General features: G+C 40.7%; 1 protein-coding gene across 1 annotated transcript in view; it reads left to right on the top strand.

The window, feature by feature from the left end:
* The window catches only part of SLC10A7 (solute carrier family 10 member 7), a 322736-nt gene that overhangs the window by 229621 nt on the left and 72725 nt on the right, over nucleotides 1-20390 (top strand). Inside the window, exon 6 of the mRNA XM_027567465.1 lies at nucleotides 13630-13665. Within this exon, the coding sequence (XP_027423266.1) occupies nucleotides 13630-13665 (36 nt within the window). The remainder of the gene's footprint in view (nucleotides 1-13629; nucleotides 13666-20390) is intronic.

Raw genomic sequence — 20390 nt, 5'->3', positions numbered from 1 at the left:
ATAATGGCCATTCTGACCAGTGTAAGGTGGTGCCTCACTATAATTTAGATTTGCATTTCTCTAATAATGAGCTCAGAGAAGGCAATGGCACCCCACTCCAGTACTCTTGCCTGGAAAATCTCATGGATGGAGGAGCCTGGTAGGGCTGCAGTCCATGGTGTCGCGAAGAGTTGGACACGACTGAGTGACTTCACTTTCACTTTTCACTTTCATGCATTGGAGAAGGAAATGGCAACCCACTCCAGTGTTCTTGCCTGGAGAATCCCAGGGACGGCAGAGCCTGGTGGGCCGCCGTCTATGGGGTCACACAGAGTCGGACACAACTGAAGCGACTTAGCAGCAATAATGAGCAATGTTAAACATCTTTTTATGTGTTTGTTGGCCATACAAACAGCTTGTGTAGCTCAATACCAGAAAAGCAAACAACCCAGTCAAAAATGGGCAGAAGACCTAAACAGACATTTCTCCGAAGAAGATAGAGGTTTCTCAACAGAAGCATTGCAGTTACAGAAAGACAAGGTAGAAGTGCTTTCTATAATGGAGCTTTCTTTATGGGCATGGAGCATAACAGAAATGAAAAATCAAATAAATACATATCCTATCAGAGACTTGGCTTGAAAAACTAAAAATCACTCTAAGTGCATTAGTGAGAATCAACAGTAGTTGTAGGACAAGAAAAACAGGAAAGAAAGAACAAAGATCTGTGAAGACAGTCCTCAAAGATTACTCCAGGGACTTGAAAGAAACCACTTTTTAGAGCTTTATGTAAAAGTTCACTTCAAAATGGCTAAAGTTCTATGTACCTAGGATGCTTGGAATCTTTTCCCCCTGTACGTAGTTGGCACTCAATAAATGTCTGTTTAATTAAATGAATGTCATTGAGACAAGCCTTCTCAATGGCATCTTCTCTGGTGGCTCAGCAGTAAAGAATCTGCCTGTAATGCAGGAGATGCAGGTTCAACCCCTGGGTCTGGAAGATCCCCTGGAGGAGGAAATGGCAACCCACTCCAGTATTCTTGCCTGGAGAATCCCAGGACAGAGCAACCTGGTGGGCTACAGCTATAGGGTTCTAAGAGTCAGACACGACTGAAGCGACCGAGCACACAGCACATTGAGACAAGTCAGCAGCTATTCCTGGGAGGCCTCACAGGGTGGCATTGCTTTATGTGATCCCCACAATCAAGGAATAGACCCTTAGCTTTGTGGGCCCAGAAGCTCAACTGTAATCAACACATCCCAGTGTGGTTGTGTTCTAGAGGACTGATGTCAACTAATGAGTGTCTTCTCTTCCTATCAGAAATATTAATACTACATGGAAAATAAAATTACTATTCAGCATTTTCTTGGAAAGCATGGACTCCGACTAGAGAGAATTAGCTGGATGTTTTCTGTGGCTGGTGTTATCCAGCTCAGATAGTCTGATGCAGCTGCCTTTGCTGTAGTGCACTGTACCTAGTGAACACAGCAGAAGGCTCATATCAGCTCCTAAGGCACCCCTGTCCCCGGACAGAGCTGTGAACAAACTCAGAAATGCTTAGTTGGGCATTTTAAGGCACTGACCCTGTGAAAGCCCAGTTTTAAAGAGGAAAGTACAGACAGAGGAGAGGAAATAGGCCCTCACCTACCAACCAACCACTACTTTCTTTCCAGTTGCCCTTCCCTAGGCTCTTAATGCCTCTTTCTTTCCTCTATAAAGTTTATTCAACTATGTATTTTGACATCCATGTATATAATGGTCATATTCTCTGGAGACCATATACCCAGACCATTTCATTTAAATTTCATTGTCTCTGGGGACTTCCCTTGTGGTAAATGGTTAAGACTGAGATTCCACTGCAGCAGCACAGGGCCGATTCCTAATCTGGGAACGAAGACCCCACATGGCGTGGCCAAAAATATAAATAAAGCCATTGCCAAAATTTTAAAAAATTTCTGGTGTCTCCAAAATTCCCCATCCTACTGCTTTATAATTTACTGCTTAGAATATGTTGGCCAATGTCAGTCATTACATATCGATTTGATTTCATTACATTTCATTCTTGAAGATTAAACTTCCCTCCTATTTTTTAAGCTATCACTACGATACTGCCCACAGAACAAGATACAAACTGCAAGTTTTAGTTGGCATTAATCTTGTTTTTTATTTTTTATTTTTTTTTATGCTTTAATATTTTAATTGACTTTCTATGTGCAATACAGAAGGATTTGGAAGAATGGCTGGGCATAGAGAAGTTGGACTTCAAACCTTAAGAACCTTGGATCTATGTGGTTTTTTTTGTTTGTTTGTTTTTTACTAAATCTAATTTTATTTTATTTTTAAACTTTACATAATTGTATTAGTTTTGCCAAATATCAAAATGAATCTGCCACAGGTATACATGTGTTCCCCATCCTGAACCCTCCTCCCTCCTCCCTCCCCATACCATCCCTCTGGGTTGTCCCAGTGCACTAGCCCCAAGCATCCAGTATCATGCATCGAACCTGGACTGGCATCTCGTTTCATACATGATATTTTACATGTTTCAATGCCATTCTCCCAAATCTTCCCACCCTCTCCCTCTCCCATAGAGTCCATAAGACTGTTCTGTACATCAGTGTCTCTTTTGCTGTCTCGTACACAGGGTTATTGTTACCATCTTTGTAAATTCCATATATATGCGTTAGTATACTGTATTAGTGTTTTTCCTTCTGGCTTACTTCACTCTGTATAATAGGCTCCAGTTTCATCCACCTCATTAGAATTGATTCAAATGTATTCTTTTTAATGGCTAATACTCCATTGTGTATATGTACCATAGCTTTCTTATCCATTCATCTGCTGATGGACATCTAGGTTGCTTCCATGTCCTGGCTATTATAAACAGTGCTGCGATGAACATTGGGGTACACGTGTCTCTTTCCCTTCTGGTTTCCACAGTGTGTATGCCCAGCAGTGGGATTGCTGGATCATAAGGCAGTTCTATTTCCAGTTTTTTAAGGAATCTCCACACTGTTCTCCATAGTGGCTGTACTAGTTTGCATTCCCACCAACAGTGTAAGAGGGTTCCCTTTTCTCCACACCCTCTCCAGCATTTATTATTTGTAGACTTTTGGATTGCAGCCATTCTGACTGGTGTGAAATGGTACCTCATAGTGGTTTTGATTTGCATTTCTCTGATAATGAGTGATGTTGAGCATCTTTTCATGTGTTTGTTAGCCATCTGTATGTCTTTGGAGAAATGTCTGTTTAGATCTTTGGCCCATTTTTTGATTGGGTCATTTATTTTTCTGGAGTTGAGCTGTAGGAGTTGCTTGTATATTTTTGAGATTAGTTGTTTGTCGGTTGCTTCATTTGCTATTATTTTCTCCCATTCTGAAGGCTGTCTTTTCACCTTACTAATAGTTTCCTTTGATGTGCAGAAGCTTTTAAGGTTAATTAGGTCCCATTTGTTTATTTTTGCTTTTATTTCCAATATTCTGGGAGGTGGGTCATAGAGGATCCTGCTGTGATGTATGTCAGAGAGTGTTTTGCCTGTGTTCTCCTCTAGGAGTCTTATAGTTTCTGGTCTTACGTTGAGATCTTTAATCCATTTTGAGTTTGTTTTTGTGTATGGTGTTAGAAAGTTTTCTAGTTTCATTCTTTTACAAGTGGTTGACCAGATTTCCCAGCACCACTTGTTAAAGAGATTGTCTTTAATCCATTGTATATTCTTGCCTCCTTTGTCAAAGATAAGGTGTCCATATGTGCGTGGATTTATCTCTGGGCTTTCTATTTTGTTCCATTGATCTATATTTCTGTCTTTGTGCCAGTACCATACTGTCTTGATAACTGTGGCTTTGTAATAGAGCCTGAAGTCAGGTAGGTTGATTCCTCCAATTCCATTCTTCTTTCTCAAGATCGCTTTGGCTATTCGAGGTTTTTTGTATTTCCATACAAATTGTGAAATTATTTGTTCTAGCTCTGTGAAGAATACTGTTGGTAGCTTGATAGGGATTGCATTGAATCTATAAATTGCTTTGGGTAGTATACTCATTTTCACTATATTGATTCTTCCAATCCATGAACATGGTATATTTCTCCATCTATTAGTGTCCTCTTTGATTTCTTTCACCAGTGTTTTATAGTTTTCTATATATAGGTCTTTAGTTTCTTTAGGTAGATATATTCCTAAGTATTTTATTCTTTCCATTGCAATGGTGAATGGAATTGTTTCCTTAATTTCTCTTTCTGTTTTCTCATTATTAGTGTATAGGAATGCAAGGGATTTCTGTGTGTTGATTTTATATCCTGCAACTTTACTATAGTCATTGATTAGCTCTAGTAATTTTCTGGTGGAGTCTTTAGGGTTTTCTATGTAGAGGATCATGTCATCTGCAAATAGTGAGAGTTTTACTTCTTCTTTTCCAATTTGGATTCCTTTTATTTCTTTTTCTGCTCTGATTGCTGTGGCCAAAACTTCCAAAACTGTGTTGAATAGTAATGGTGAAAGTGGGCACCCTTGTCTTGTTCCTGACTTTAGAGGAAATGCTTTCAATTTTTCACCATTGAGAATAATGTTTGCTGTGGGTTTGCATATATAGCTTTTATTATGTTGAGCTATGTTCCTTCTATTCCTGCTTTCTGGAGAGTTTTTATCATAAATGGGTGTTGAATTTTGTCAAAGGCTTTCTCTGCATCTATTGAGATAATCATATGGTTTTTATTTTTCAATTTGTTAATGTGGTGTATTACATTGATTGATTTGCGAATATTGAAGAATCCTTGCATCCCTGGGATAAAGCCCACTTGGTCATGGTGTATGATCTTTTTAATGTGTTGTTGGATTCTGATTGCTAGAATTTTGTTAAGGATTTTTGCATCTATGTTCATCAGTGATATTGGCCTGTAGTTTTCTTTTTTTGTGGGATCTTTGTCAGGTTTTGCTATTAGGGTGATGGTGGCCTCATAGAATGAGTTTGGAAGTTTACCTTCCTCTGCAATTTTCTGGAAGAGTTTGAGCAGGATAGGTGTTAGCTCTTCTCTAAATTTTTGGTAGAATTCAGCTGTGAAGCCGTCTGGACCTGGGCTTTTTTTTGCTGGAAGATTTTTGATTACAGTTTCAATTTCCGTGCTTGTGATGGGTCTGTTAAGGTTTTCTATTTCTTCCTCGTCAAGTTTTGGAAAGTTGTACTTTTCTAAGAATTTGTCCATTTCTTCCTCGTTGTCCATTTTATTGGCATATAATTGTTGATAGTAGTCTCTTATGATCCTTTGTATTTCTGTGTTGTCTGTTGTGATCTCTCCATTTTCGTTTCTAATTTTATTGATTTGATTTTTCTCCCTTTGTTTCTTGATGAGTCTGGCTAATGGTCTGTCAATTTTATTTATCCTTTCAAAGAACCAGCTTTTGGTTTTGTTGATTTTTGCTATGGTCTCTTTTGTTTCTTTTGCATTTATTTCTGCACTAATTTTTAAGATTTCTTTCCTTCTACTAACCCTGGGGTTCTTCATTTCTTCCTTTTCTAGTTGCTTTCGGTGTAGAGTTAGGTTATTTATTTGACTTTTTTCTTGTTTCTTGAGGTGTGCCTGTATTGCTATGAACTTTCCCCTTAGGACTGCTTTTACAATGTCCCACAGGTTTTGGGTTGTTGTGTTTTCATTTTCATTCATTTCTATGCAAATTTTGATTTCTTTTTTGATTTCTTCTGTGATTTGTTGGTTATTCAGCAGCGTGTTGTTCAGCCTCCATATGTTGGAATTTTTAATAGTTTTTCTCCTGTAATTGAGATCTAATCTTACTGCATTGTGGTCAGAAAAGATGCTTGGAATGATTTCTATTGTTTTGAGTTTACCAAGGCTAGCTTTATGGCCCAGGATGTGATCTATCCTGGAGAAGGTTCCATGTGTGCTTGAGAAAAAGGTGAAATTCATTGTTTTGGGATGAAATGTCCTATAGATATCAATTAGGTCTAACTGGTCTATTGTATCATTTAAAGTTTGTGTTTCCTTGTTAATTTTCTGTTTAGTTGATCTATCCATAGGTGTGAGTGGGGTATTCAAGTCTCCCACTATTATTGTGTTATTGTTAATTTCTCCTTTCACACTTGTTAGCATTTGTCTTACATACTGCAGTGCTCCTGTGTTGGGTGCATATATGTTTATAATTGTTATATCTTCTTCTTGGATTGATCCTTTGATCATTATGTAGTGACCTTCTTTGTCTCTTTTCACAGCCTTTGTTTTAAAGTCTATTTTATCTGATATGAGTATTGCTACTCCTGCTTTCTTTTGGTCCCTATTTGCATGGAAAATCTTTTTCCAGCCCTTCACTTTCAGTCTGTATGTGTCCCCTGTTTTGAGGTGGGTCTCCTGTAGACAACATATGTAGGGGTCTTGTTTTTGTATCCATTCAGCCAGTCTTTGTCTTTTGGTTGGGGCATTCAACCCATTTACGTTTAAGGTAATTACTGATAAGTATGATCCCATTGCCATTTACTTTATTGTTTTGGGTTCGAATTTATACACTGTTTTTGTATTTCCTGTCTAGAGAATATCCTTTAGTATTTGTTGGAGAGCTGGTTTGGTGGTGCAGAATTCTCTCAGCTTTTGCTTGTCTGAAAAGCTTTTGATTTCTCCTTCATACTTGAATGAAATCCTTGCTGGGTACAATAATCTGGGCTGTAGGTTATTTTCTTTCATCATTTTAAGTATGTCTTGCCATTCCCTCCTGGCTTGAAGAGTTTCTATTGAAAGATCAGCTGTTATCCTTATGGGAATTCCCTTGTGTGTTATTTGTTGTTTTTCCCTTGCTGCTTTTAATATTTGTTCTTTGTGTTTGATCTTTGTTAATTTGATTAATATGTGTCTTGGGGTGTTTCGCCTTGGGTTTATCCTATTTGGGACTCTCTGGGTTTCTTGGACTTGGGTGATTATTTCCTTCCCCATTTTAGGGAAGTTTTCAACTATTATCTCCTCAAGTATTTTCTCATGGTCTTTCTTTTTGTCTTCTTCTTCTGGAACCCCTATAATTCGAATGTGGTAGCGTTTAATATTGTCCTGGAGGTCTCTGAGATTGTCCTCATTTCTTTTAATTCGTTTTTCTTTTATCCTCTGATTCATTTATTTCTACCATTCTATCTTCTAATTCACTAATCCTATCTTCTGCCTCTGTTATTCTACTATTTGTTGCCTCCAGAGTGTTTTTAATTTCATTTATTGCATTATTCATTATATATTGACTCTTTTTTATTTCTTCTAGGTCCTTATTAAACCTTTCTTGCATCTTCTCAATCCTTGTCTCCAGGCAATCTTGTTTTTTAAAAAGTGCATTAATATAAAGGTTCAGAGTAAAGGAGCTGTTAGAGGACAATTTTCAAAAGTTGAAACCACAGCTTTCTTAGAGATGTGTAATGGATACGTGCCAAACATTTATTTTTCTGAATAATGAGGGAGCCAGCAGGCTGGTAAAGTTGGCTTTGAGGAAGTGATAGACATAGGGGCTATGTAGTCCATGAGAAAAGCAGACTGAAATAAGTTTGCTGAGTTACAGACAAAACCAGCTAATTCCTATGCTGTGTGCTGTGCTAAGTCACTTCAGTCGTGTCCAGCTGTTTTTGACCCTGTGGACTGTAGCCCACCAGGCTCCTCTGTCCATGGGATTCTCCAGGCATGAACACTGGAGTGGGTTGCCATGATCTCCTCCAGGGAATCTTCCTGACCCAGGGATCGAACCCGAGTCTCTTACGTTTCCTGCATTGGCAGGAAGATTCTTTACCACTAGCGCCACCTAGGAAGCCCAGCTAATTCCTATTACAGAGTAATAGTAATTACCTGTTGTAGTTGTTTTTCTACAAGATAGAAATTATTTCGATCTCTAGTAGACAAACCTTTGTAAGTTAAAGTGTAATCTTACAGTCTGGGCCCTAATCAATAGTAGGTAGAAGTAAATCAAAAGTGGCCTCCCTGGTGGTTCAGACAGTAAAGAATCCACTTGCAATACGGGAGACCTGGGTTCGATCCCTGGGTTGAGAAGATCCCTTGGAAAAGGGAAGGGCAACCCACTCCCAGTATTCTGGCCTGGAGAATTCCATGGACAGAGGAGCCTGGCAGGCTACAGCCCATGGGGTTGCAAAGACTCACACATGACTGAGCGACTTTCACTTACTTACTTACAAAAATCAGTCAAAGGTATATCCCTCTAGGTAATTAAGTAATCCTTGGATTGATCTGTTAGACAGTGCTCCAGGGTGACAGTGAAAGGACGCCCGGTCCTCTTTTCACCTCGTCTCCAAGTTGTGGTCAATTTTTAGGAAGCGAGTGCTGTGGACTCTTAAGTTCACCTGGATGAGATGATGTCTAAAAGAGGACTCTCCCCACCCCTCCCCACCAGGAGGAATGGCCAGGAGGACCTGGGGACTTTTAGCCTGGACAAGACCTAGTATGAAGACCCAAATGCTCAGTGCAGCATTCTTAACATACAGCCCCGAGGAAATAGTTTAAGAGTGCAGAGATTTTATGTACAGCTTTCAAAAGCAGCAGCCACAAGGCCGTCACAAGAAAGAAGGGGGTCGACGTGCCCTAAGTTCCTCCAAGGGGATGACAGCGCAGCAGTGCAGGTGGTTTGGGCTCAGACTAAGAAAGACTTCCTCATCATGAAAGCCTCAGCTGGGGCCTGTGTGCCTTGAGAGCAGGAATAGCTGTCTGTCTGCACATTCTCGGGCAAGAGCTTGGCTATCACAGCGTTATATCAGAAGCAAGTAAGCAGCAGAGGAGGGTCACGTTTCAGATGAGGACTGGACCAGTCTCATCTAAGATCCCTTACAAAACCTTGAATCTGTGTTTTTGTGAAAATTGAGTTATTGCCCTTTTATTAAAAAATAAAAAGCACCTCTTCCAAGGCTTAACATTTCATATCCCGGAGACAGAAGCCTTATGTTAGTTTTAGCAGCTGTGTGATCATGATAGTTGTTGCCACAAAGCCTTTTGATAATTTTTCATACTTTCAAAAAATGAGAATTTACTTCAGTTTTGCCTTTTGTGCAAGTCTTACTCCTGAGAGAAGTGTAGTCACAGTGGTGTTGTTTTTGTTGTTATTTGCAGAGGTAGGGGGGTTGGCTTGTATTTTAATGTGGCTCAATCTCAGTGTCTCAGGTTTGACAGTGTTTTGGTTTTTTGTTTTTTCTCTCCTTTCCACTGAAGTCATTGAAATATATTCACCCTTTCATTCACATCAGAGGTGTAAATGGATTTTCTAAAGGTTTTTCAGAGACAAAGTCAGTCGCTTTGTGACTTGACTTCTTCAGGTGTTGCAAAAAGAAAGCTTAGCACACCACTAAGCACACCATCTCAATTGCAAGGATGCTAAAACTATGTTTGACCTTGACTCTGCAAAGAGATGGGCACAATCTTTTGCTAGAAGTGGCCCATTCACCACCTCTTTGCTTTATCCATCTGTATAGGATTTACTTGGGAAAGAGAAAAGAGAAGGAATCAGATATATTCGAGAGAAAAGAGCATGTTTATTTGATTTTCCAGCTTCTAATGATGGTTACATTCACAGTTTAAACTTTTTAGTTTACCCTTTTCACCATTGATATTTGCAAAATCCAAACTTAAAAATATATATATCAGCCATGTCACACAAAGGCTTATATCTCGATTTGTTTCATGTCATTAAAAAGACATACTGAGTTTGAAGCTCCTTTCAAATTTATTCTTAAAATATAAACCCAGGGAAATAGTGTAAGACTGCAAAGGTTTTATTTATAGCATTCAGGATCGCAGGCTTTGGAGTCAGGCCAATTTGGAGTCAGAGATTCAGTGCCTGACATTGCCTTTTCCTATTTCACTCAGTGTCTCTGAGGCTCAGTTTTCTTCCCTAGCTGTTGTTCAGTCACTAAGTTATGTCTGACTCTTTGCGACCCCATGGACTGTAGCCTCCCAGGCTCCTCTGTCTGTGGGATTTCCCAGGCAAGAATACTGGAGTGGGTTGCCATTTCCTTCTCCAGGAGATCTTCCAGACCCAGAGATCAAACCTGCATCTCCTGCATTAGCGAGCGATTCTTTACCACTGAACCACCAGAGAAGCTTAGTACCTGCTTCATAGGATTGTTGTGAGGGTTCCATAAGATAACATACATAAACTTCTTAGTGCTTCATCTGGTACAACTATTCCATAAATATCAGCGATTTTGTTTTATACTAATTGGAACAGTGGGACTTCCCTGGTGATCCAGTGGTTAAAGTCTCTGTGCTTCCACTTCGGAGGGTGCGGCTTTGATCCCTGCTTGGGGAGTGTAAGATCCCACATGCTAGCACAGCGTGGCTAAAAAAAAAAAAAGAAAAGAATTAGAACAACTTCACCAAAATGTAAAATTACTGTTGTTGTCAGAATTAATGGCACCATGGCTGACTCATTGCCTAATACAACTGAAAAACAAATTTCAGCATGGTGTAACAGCTAATGAACGTGAACAGCCATTCTTGAGAAAATAATGAGGAATTCTGAATGCAGAATTATAAGATTCATTCTATTCGCTAGAAAATTTTTTCACATCTTAGGAACATATATCTGAAGTCCTTGTAAGAGCTATTGTGTATTAGTGACCATATACTTGAAATATTCAAGCAGGAAAATCTGCAGATAATAGTGCTCTGCCTTCCAGAATGAGGCCATTTCTAAGAATTGGTAATCAATGGAGGCCAAGATCAAACCTCAACTAATTACTACATATATGTCGCAGCAGAAACCTGTAGGAAACTGTATTGTTTGTTAATCTGCGACTCAGAGAACAGTGCTATAGTAGAGTCAGTTCAGGGTTTGGAGCTGGACAACAGGCTCTAGTCCAGTCTTTGCCATTTAATTTGCTGTGTGGCTTGGGGCCAGTTGCTTGGTTATTCTGAACCTCAGTTTCTTCATCCACTGTCATTGTTGTTGTTGTTCAGTTGCTAAGTTGTGTCCGACTCTTTACGACCCCATGGACTGCAGCACGCCAGGCTTCCCTGCCCATCACCAACTCCCAGAGCTCGCTCAAACTCATGTCCATTGAGTCGGTGATGCCATCCAACCATCTCATCCTCTGTCATCCCCTTCTCCTCCTGCCTTCAATCTTTCCCAGCATCAGGGTCTTTTCCAATGAGTCAGTTCTTTGCATCAGGTGGCCAGAGTATTGGAGCTTCAGCTTCAGCATCAGTCCTTCCAATGAATATTCAGAGGTGATTTCCTGTAGGATTGACTGGTTTGATCTCCTTGCAGTCCAAGGGACACTGAAGGGTCTTCTCCTCATCCATAAAGTGGGGCTGTTATGAACCCAACCCCATCAATAGAGGAAGGTCAAATTTTAAAATATGCATAAAAGTACTGAAGCAAAATATCATTAATAGTACTGATAGTATTACAAATACTATTACTAGTCCATTATTGCAAAGAAAATGAAAGGGCACCAGGAAGAACCTCGATCCCCCCATGTTAGATGACACCAGTGTAACTTCTACTCCTCTAACACAAGACAGATGTCTCCAGGGTGGTGACAAGGCTCAGCCTTCTTCTTGGGTCGGGGAGTGGGGGGCGTTTTTATCCTATCATAGATATCATACTGTTTCTCAAAAACATCATTAGTGCTATTGAAATTCCATAATTAACATTAACATAAGTTTCTATTTTCTTTTACCTAAATTTAGGTGAACTGATAGATAACAAGGGTAAAACTGGCTCAGTTAATAAGTAAAGTCAAATCCATTCTCCATATACCAAATTATTTACTAACTCATTATACCACCTCCCTCCCTTAAGTTCTTTAATAGTTTGCCAGTGTTAAAAGGATCAACTTGAAGCTCCCTCTCCTGGCCCCCAAGACCTTTGATGATCTGGTCTCTGAATTCCTCCACTTGATACTTTTCTTCCCTCCCTGCTCAAGTTTTTAGAGTTTTGCAAGGGTCCTTCACTCTTCCTGGAATACCCTAACCCCCTTTCTGCCGAATCAGTTTTCATTAATTCTTCTAATTAATTGGAACCATGCCTGGCATGTATAAGTGGACGTTCAATAAACATTTAAACAAATTGACTTGAAATCAGATGGCTCCCACATAGACTAAAATAACCAGATATTTCCATTTCCACATGGCCTTGCAAAGTTCAGAATTATTCCTAGAGCCTGAATAGATTCCATGTCATTGAAGGACAGTAGCTCTTAAAAATTGTTTTGGCATTGTGTACATACTGCTGCTGCTGCTGCTGCTAAGTCGCTTCAGTCGTGTCCGACTCTGTGCGACCCTATAGACGGCAGCCCACCAGGCTCCCCCATCCCTGGGATTCTCCAGGCAAGAACACTGGAGTGGGTTACCCTTTCCTTCTCCAGTATTTTGTACATGACACTCTTCTAAATGGTGCTGATGAGAACTTGCTTCCTAGACACCGATGGAGCTGAGAAGTCACAATACATGTTTTAATAAATAGATTTTAAAATATAGCACTTAAAATGCAGTATTCCCTATCGCCAATTGCAAGAGTTTGCACAATAAAGAAGCATTTATTCTATTATTTAACAATAAAGCAAGTCGGTGTGTGGATATTCACATGTGTATATGCCTAAGAAAGTTATGATAGCAATGTTCATATAAGGTAAGCCGTTCCTTTGGGCCACAGTCAAAAGAGTTTAGTTACTGTAATGACAAAAGGGCTTCCATATAGTAATACCAAAAGGCCTTTTTCCCAAAAGTAATGAAGAGGTCCCCAAACTGGATCCTGGTCACAGTATTGTCTGTCTCTGTCTCTCTCTCACACACTCACACACACAGACTCACAGACTCTTTGGAATTTTAAAGGTCCAAGTAGACTTCATTAATAAAAGGATGAAATGCTTTTTCTTCTATAAATCATAATAAAATGTTGAGAGATAAAGGAACAACTAAGGTTGCAAATCATCGGTTGCTGCTCGAAAACCGAGACCTGTCATGTTAACTCCCAACTCAAACACCTAGTTTTAAAGATTTACCTTTAAGAAACCTAAAAGCTTGTATCCTGCCTCATCAACAACAGCCTCAAACTGTTCCCTGTCATCGAAGAAAACAAATCTTTTGCTCCTTCCTGCCTCGGGGAGACAGAGGGACCGAGGTGGTCCTCGGTGGCTGAATTAGATGAAAGACTTGCCTTCCACCATGGAGACATGGAGTCTAATCAAGTGAAATGAGTTTTGAGATCTCAGCTCGTTTCCTCGGGGAGATCAGTTCACATTACAAAATCACGACATCTCATTCATCACAGCTGACGTGGTCTTTGCTCAGGAGAGGACCCCAACTGGGACTAAACCACCTGTCTCCTCTTGAAAGGGGGCACTTTATCCAAGTTAGAGTTGAAAGCCTTGGAGTGAGAAAGCTTGCCAGCTTTCACCCAAGTGATGCATATGCAACATGGAAGGGAACTTAGGCTTGAAAAAGGGAAAACAAGTTGAAGGAAGATTGGTAGTTGTATTTTAAATGATATGAGATATGAGATGCTAAGGCCTTGTGGTCAGGAGAGCCAAGAGTGGGGCTCCCTCTTCTTTATCTCCTAGATTTTATTAAACAGAAATGAGAAGGATAAGCATTTCTGTGCATCAAGGTTTAAAATGGCAAAGAAAATATCCTGCTCTCCAGGCTGATAGATGATCATCATTCTCTTTTATTTCTTTCAGGGCATCGTGGTCACACCCCTGCTACTGCTGCTTTTTGTGAGTATTTTGATACTGTTTTTAATATCTTTCATTAAAAGCCATCTACAATCCTTTAAGAAAGATATTTAGGGAAAAAAACTGAAATTGAAATCTTTTTACACCACTTGGCATCGTATTTTGAACTGCTGTTCTGGGTGAGCTGTACAAAGTCAGAATCTCTGTAGTCTCATGACCACGGACAGCAGCAGGACCCATTTATAAGGCCTCTGACTCCTGGCTAAATCATTAATTATTACAAATTAGCACCCTGTGACATAGGTCAAAAATGTGCTGCACTTTATTTTCACATTAGTAAGACTAAAGTGATTACTAATGATCTAGGTTGATAGAAAGAGCCTTGGTCCAGGGAAGAGTCAAAGCTTAATTATAGTTCCGAGTGCTGGTATGAATAGGAAAAGGCTTCCTCACTCTGGGGAACACTGCCTCGATTTTTTCATCTGTAGAATGGGAAACAGTAACACCTACCCCAGTCTGCTCGCAGGGATGTGCTTTAGGAAAAGAAAAACTAATATAAGCTACTGGTACACCAGTAGCAAAACTTGTTCTGAAAATAAGAAATGCTAATTACCTATCTTATTTCTTTTTTGGCACTAAGCATATGAGAAATTAGATGAGAGATTATAATGAAATTAATGTTATCTCATGCTGAGAAAAGCATATGTAATCATGAATGATACCTAAAATATTTTATGAACTGTGCATTTTTCATACACAACATCTCCCAAATATAAATCACTCCACTCATCACTGAAGTAGAGTGGGGATGCGTTTCTAGAAGTGAAATGTAGCTGTTTGACTAGCACTATTTGTCAGTGAATTAAAACTGTGGGGAAAATTTATTTAATTATAGTGTAATTACCCAAGTTGGAATTCAATTAAAGTAATAGAGTGAGGGACTTCATTTCTTACAAGCTGTGTGGGAAGTGGAGAGGAAAAGATGCCTTACTAAACAGTTGGATTTTGCATCTTTCATGAAAGACATTACCTGCCAGTAATAATCCTCAGCTTTACCATGCCATTTGAAATGCCACCTCTATCCTTAGAAGGTAAGGAGTGTCAATAATCGGATCACTTCCCACAGCATAACAGACCTCATTTATTTAGAATCACCAGTTCAGAATCTGCCATGAGTTACACTGAAACTGAAGTGAATGTTATTTGCATTCATTGGGAAGAAAAGACTTGGTATGTATCTACCTGCTCACTAAATGTGAGAGCTAGGATCATCCCTCAGTGTTTTTTCCAGGACCTGGGACAATAATTTCCCAGGAACAGCCCTCAGTGGCCACAGGATGCAGGCCAGCCTGGGGTCCCCAGTGGCAGTGAGCCAGAGAAGTAGTGTAGAGCTGGGCATATACAGAATGTCCAGTGGTATGTAGCCTAGGTTTTCTCAGTAGTATGGGTATGTAGCCTAGGTTTTCTCCATTGCTGAAGAGTAGCATCTCTTACTCCACAACCCTTTGAGAACGATCACAGTCACAGCTGTGGGGCTGAGACCTAGGTAGCACTTTTGAGTATCTCAGAGCCTGGAGTCTTTTTAGACACTGTTTCAACTTGTGACCAAAGAACCAAGTGAGTACCATTCTCCCTTTTCTACTTATTGCCATGCTAGAGCAAGACCTGCCCAGCTGGTTAGTATTAATGGTGTCACGCTATTGCAAGTTTGCCCCACTCGTAGACCCATAGACTTGTGAGCTTTAGTTGGTTCAACATTTTTAAATCATCGAGCTACAAGAATAGTGAAAGAGACCCCAAGACCCTCAACTCAAAAGTCTAATGCCTCCCTTTTGAGCTAACTGGGCTGTTCCACTGGGTTCAATGGCACCATCATACGGCCTCAATGGCTACTTCTACATTATATCACTTAAAATCGCATACACAGTATATAACACTTTTTATCTGTTTAGGTTGGTGTGCATTTTTACAAACAATGGGAATTGCTTGAACACTTGAGTAACCAGGCTTCACTTACTGCATAGGACAAAAATCTGAGTGACTTACATTTCATTAAAAATGTAGTGTTTTTTATCAACAGTTCTGCTGTGGTTAACCCAAATGATATGTTGTGTTTCCCTGAAAGATAGGTTGAAGTTCTAATCCTTGTGTGTGTGTATGTATGTGTGTGTGTGTGTGTGTGTTAAGTTGCTAAGTTGTGTCTGACTCTTTGGGTCCCTATGGACTGTAGCTCACCAGGCTCCTCTGTCCATGGGATTTCCCAGGCAAGAATACTGGAGTGAGTTGCCATGCCTACCTCCAGGGGCCCTTCCTGACCCAGGGATCAAACCAGCATCCTTATGTCTCTTGCATTGACAGGTGGTTTCTTTACCACCAGCACCGCCTGGGAAACCCCTCTAATCTCTGGTGCATCAGAATGTGACCTTATTTGAAATAGGGGTGTTGCAGTTGTAATTAGTTAAGATGATGTCAAACTGGCATAGGGTGGGTCCTTAATCCAACATGACCAGTGAACCAGTGAAGTTGCTCAGTCGTGTCTGACTGTTTGTGATCCCATGGACTGTAGCCTACCAGTCTCCTCCATCTGTGGAATTTTCCAGGCAAGAGTACTGGAGTGGGTTGCCATTTCCTTTTCCAGGGGATCTTCCTGACCCAGGGATTGAACCCAGGTCTGCCACATTGCAGGCAGACGCTTTACCGTCTGAGCCACCAGGGAAGCCAACATGACTGGTGTCCTTAAAGGAGACGAGTCAGAGACCCACAGGGGGAATGCCGTGTCATGATGGAGGCAGAGAGTAGAGTGATGCATCTGCAAGCCAAGGAGCACCAGGGGTTGCCAGCAAACATCAGAAGCTAGAAGGGACAAGGAAAAATTCTCTAGGGATTTAAGAGGGATCACAGTCTTGCTTGATTTCAGACCTACAGTTTCCACAACTGTGAAGCAATACATTTCTGTTTTTTTAAGCCCCCCAGTTTGTGGTATTTTGTTAACGAAAGTCAAAGAAACTAATACAGCCCATGAAAATTGAATTGTCTTTTTGTTATAATATCTTAAAAATGGGAATTTCCAGATAGTCAGGCACAGTAGCTAGTAAAAGCCATTTTTGCTGATTGAATCTCAGTTGTCTGTATTCTCAACATCTTCTCAGAGTGTTCCTGTTACTACCTTGCTCCAATTGAATGCTGTCTTCTGATTCATATTTCTGCTGCTGGCACATTTCATATTACTGAGCCTTAAAGGGGACAAGGTGTCTTTCTTGCACCTCATTACCAATTCCAGATCACTTCTCATGCCTTCTCCATAAAATCCCCTGTTACCTTAAAAGGTAATGCCATACACCTATATTACCTGCTGCTGCTGCTTGTAATTGTCAGTGGAATGCTAGGTCATGCTCTAAGAGTCCAGAAAAACATTTGCACCTTTCCATTGTCCCTTTTTTAACAATACACTTGGATTGACTCTTGGTGTTTTCAGTATTCACGTGGTTGACCTTTCCAATACCTTGGCCTCAAAATTCTTGACCCCTTCTCCAATTAGATTGCCTTCCATTTAATCTCAGCCAGTCATCTCTGCAGTCAGACCCTTGGCTTATTCCAATAACAGCATCCTTCCATAATCCCATTTTCAAACATCTTCTCCTACTGACATCTCCTATCTTTGTAACTTATTCCACAAGTTAAGAATTCTTCAGACTTGCCAGAAGGGCCAGTTTATTTACCTTATCACCTCCACAATGCTTCTAGCAAATCCACCCTACCTCACCCTCTTATCCTCACATCCCGTCTGACCAAGCTTGGATCTCATGGTTCATCACCGTAAGTACTTTGGTACATCCATCAACAGCCTTGCTCATCTCTTAGAGCTTCCTGTTTGCCTGGCCAGTGCCAAGTCTGCTTAAACCCATCTCTACACCGTTTTTGTACTTATACCTGAACACACTGCAGCACCCACTCTCATGCTGACGGTCTCATTGAAAATTCATGACACCTAATTGTAAATGAGCCTGGCAGTCCTACTCCCTTCCCCTCATCAACAGACGTTACCACTCTCTAGAGAATCATTTCACACCTTCTCAAATCTCCATTGCCTCTTTTTTTCTTTTTTCATCTCAACTGATGCAGAAAGGAAATTAACTGATGAAGAAGTCAAAAGCAATCAGATAAGTATATAAGATCCCATCTATCTGTGTCTGTATTCTTCACCTTCTCTCCTCTTTCTGTGGATACATGATCTTGGCTCCCATCTAAGGCTACTCCCTCCACTTGTGGCATCCCTTTTCCTGCTTGACAACAGGAGCTGCACAGATTTCCTCATTCTCCAGTGTCGTTAAGGTTCCTGTCTCCACTGGATCATTTCTATGTGCATGTAAGCATTCTAAAGGACTACACATCTCAAAAATTAAATTTCACTGTCTCCTGTGTGCACTCCACTTCTGTGCCCTCTTTTATAACCCAGTTCCTCCAAAAAGCTACTTAAACTTATTCATCACTCATTCAGTAGCATGTATTGAGTTCTTCCAATATACCAGACACTTTCCTGGGTGCCAAGGATATAGCAATGAGCAAAACAGATATATCTTTGCTCTAATAGAGGATACATACTGGGTTTGCCAGGTGGTGCTAGTGGTAAAGAACCCTCCTTCCAATACTGGAAACCTAAGAGACACAGGTTTTATCCTTGGGTCATCCAGATTCCCTGGAGCACGAAATAGCAACCCACTCCAGTATTCTTGCCTGGAGAATCCCACAGACAGAGAAGCCTGGGGGGCTACAGTCCTTGGGGTCGCACAGAGTCAGACATGACCAAGCCCTACTACTACTTCTTACTACTAGAGTATATACTAGTGGAAAGAAAGAACCAACAAATAAGTAATAATATATTGTATAAGGTGGGTGCTAAAGAAAAAATAAAGTAAGTAAGGGGAGTGGGTTGGTGTTTGCTATTTTAAACTGGCTGGTCATGGTTAGACTCACTGAGCAAAGACCTACAGGAGATAACAGAGTGGGTTTTCTGGTGGTAGAATGTTTCAGGTGGAAGGAACAGCAAGTGCAGAGGTCCTGAGAGTGTGCCTGGTGTCTAGGAAACAGTAGGGAGGCCAGTGTGGCTGGAATGGAGTGAGCAAGGTGGTAAGTACATGGAGGTGAGGTCAGAGGTGTAGTAGAGGCCAAATGAGAGAGGACCTTAAAATCCCCATAAGGCCTTTGAATTGTTATTCAAGAGAGGCCGGAGACCATGGAAAGAGTTTTGATCAAGGGAATGGCATGTTTTGACATTCTCTTTAAAATGGTGATTCTGGATGCTGGGTTGAGTAGATTGTTAAGGGGATCATGGTGGAGACAGGAAGACCCAGTTAGAAAGCTAGTACAAGAGAGGATGTTAACTTGGGGTAGTTGAAAAAATCTGGTAGAAAGTAGTTTTTTAATTTCTAGAAAGAACTGAGAGATTGAATAAAAATCATGAGGGAAAGATATGAATCAAGGGTAACTACACCCCTGTGCAACTGGAACTATGGAATTGCCATTGATTAAGATAGGAAAATAGATGGGGAAACAGTGGAAACAGTGTCAGACTTTATTTTGGGGGGCTCCAAAATCACTGAAGATGGTGACTGCAGCCATGAAATTAAAAGACGCTTACTCCTTGGAAGGAAAGTTATGACCAACCTGGATAGCATATTCAAAAGCAGAAACATAACTTTGCCAACAAAGGTCCGTCTAGTCAAGGCTATGGTTTTTCCTGTGGTCATGTATGGATGTGAGAGTTGGACTGTGAGGAAGGCTGAGCACCGAAGAATTGATGCTTTTGAACTGTGGTGTTGGAGAAGACTCTTGAGAGTCCCTTGGACTGCAAGGAGATCCAACCAGTCCATTCTGAAGGAGATCAGCCCTGGGATTTCTTTGGAAGGAATGATGCTAAAGCTGAAAGTCCAATAGTTTGGCCACCTCATGTGAAGAGTTGACTCTTTGGAAAAGACTCTGATGCTGGGAGGGATTGGGGGCAGGAGGAGAAGGGGATGACAGAGGATGAGATGGCTGGATGGCATCACTGACTCGATGGACGTGGGTCTGAGTGAACTCTGGGAGTTGGTGATGGACAGGGAGGCCTGGCATGCTGCAATTCATGGGGTCGCAAAGAGTCGGACACGACTGAGCAACTGAACTGAACTGAACTGAAGATAGGGAAGATTATAGGGTTGAACAAATTCAGCCTTGGACATGTCTGGATTGAGATGCCTTTCAGACATCTAAGGAGGGAAGTCAAGTAAGCAGTTGGCTATGTGTCTGGAATTCAGGAGGAAAGTCTAGACTAGAGATACACATGTGGGAAATGTCAGCACAGAAATGGATTTTGCGTTAGATTGGATGAGATCACTAAAAAAGACTAGAGAGAGAAAGTATCAGCAGACTGCATTTGGAGCATTCTAATGTTAGGAGGTCTGCAAAGAAGACCAAGGATATCCAGTTTGCTTAGGAAGAACACCAAAAGATGCCAGGGTCCTAAAAATCTAGCAGCGAATGTGTTTCAGAAGGGAGAAAGGGGCCAACTACTTCAAATGCTAGTAATACTTCAGATAAAATAAAGTTCAACTGGCGATTGATTTTTAATAAGATGGAGGCCCCTGGCAACCTTAATAAGACCTATTTCAGCAGAGTTGTGGAGGTGAAAGCCTGATTGACATAGGTTCAAGAATGGATGAAGAAAAAAAAAGTTAAAGACAGAATTCATTTTGCTCTAAAGTGTGCAGAAAATAGGACAGCAACAAAGT

The sequence above is a fragment of the Bos indicus x Bos taurus genome, chromosome 17 (assembly GCF_003369695.1).
Source record: "Bos indicus x Bos taurus breed Angus x Brahman F1 hybrid chromosome 17, Bos_hybrid_MaternalHap_v2.0, whole genome shotgun sequence".
NCBI lineage: Eukaryota > Metazoa > Chordata > Mammalia > Artiodactyla > Bovidae > Bos > Bos indicus x Bos taurus.
Note: the sequence above shows the minus strand (reverse complement) of the source record. Positions and strands in the feature narration are given on the sequence as shown.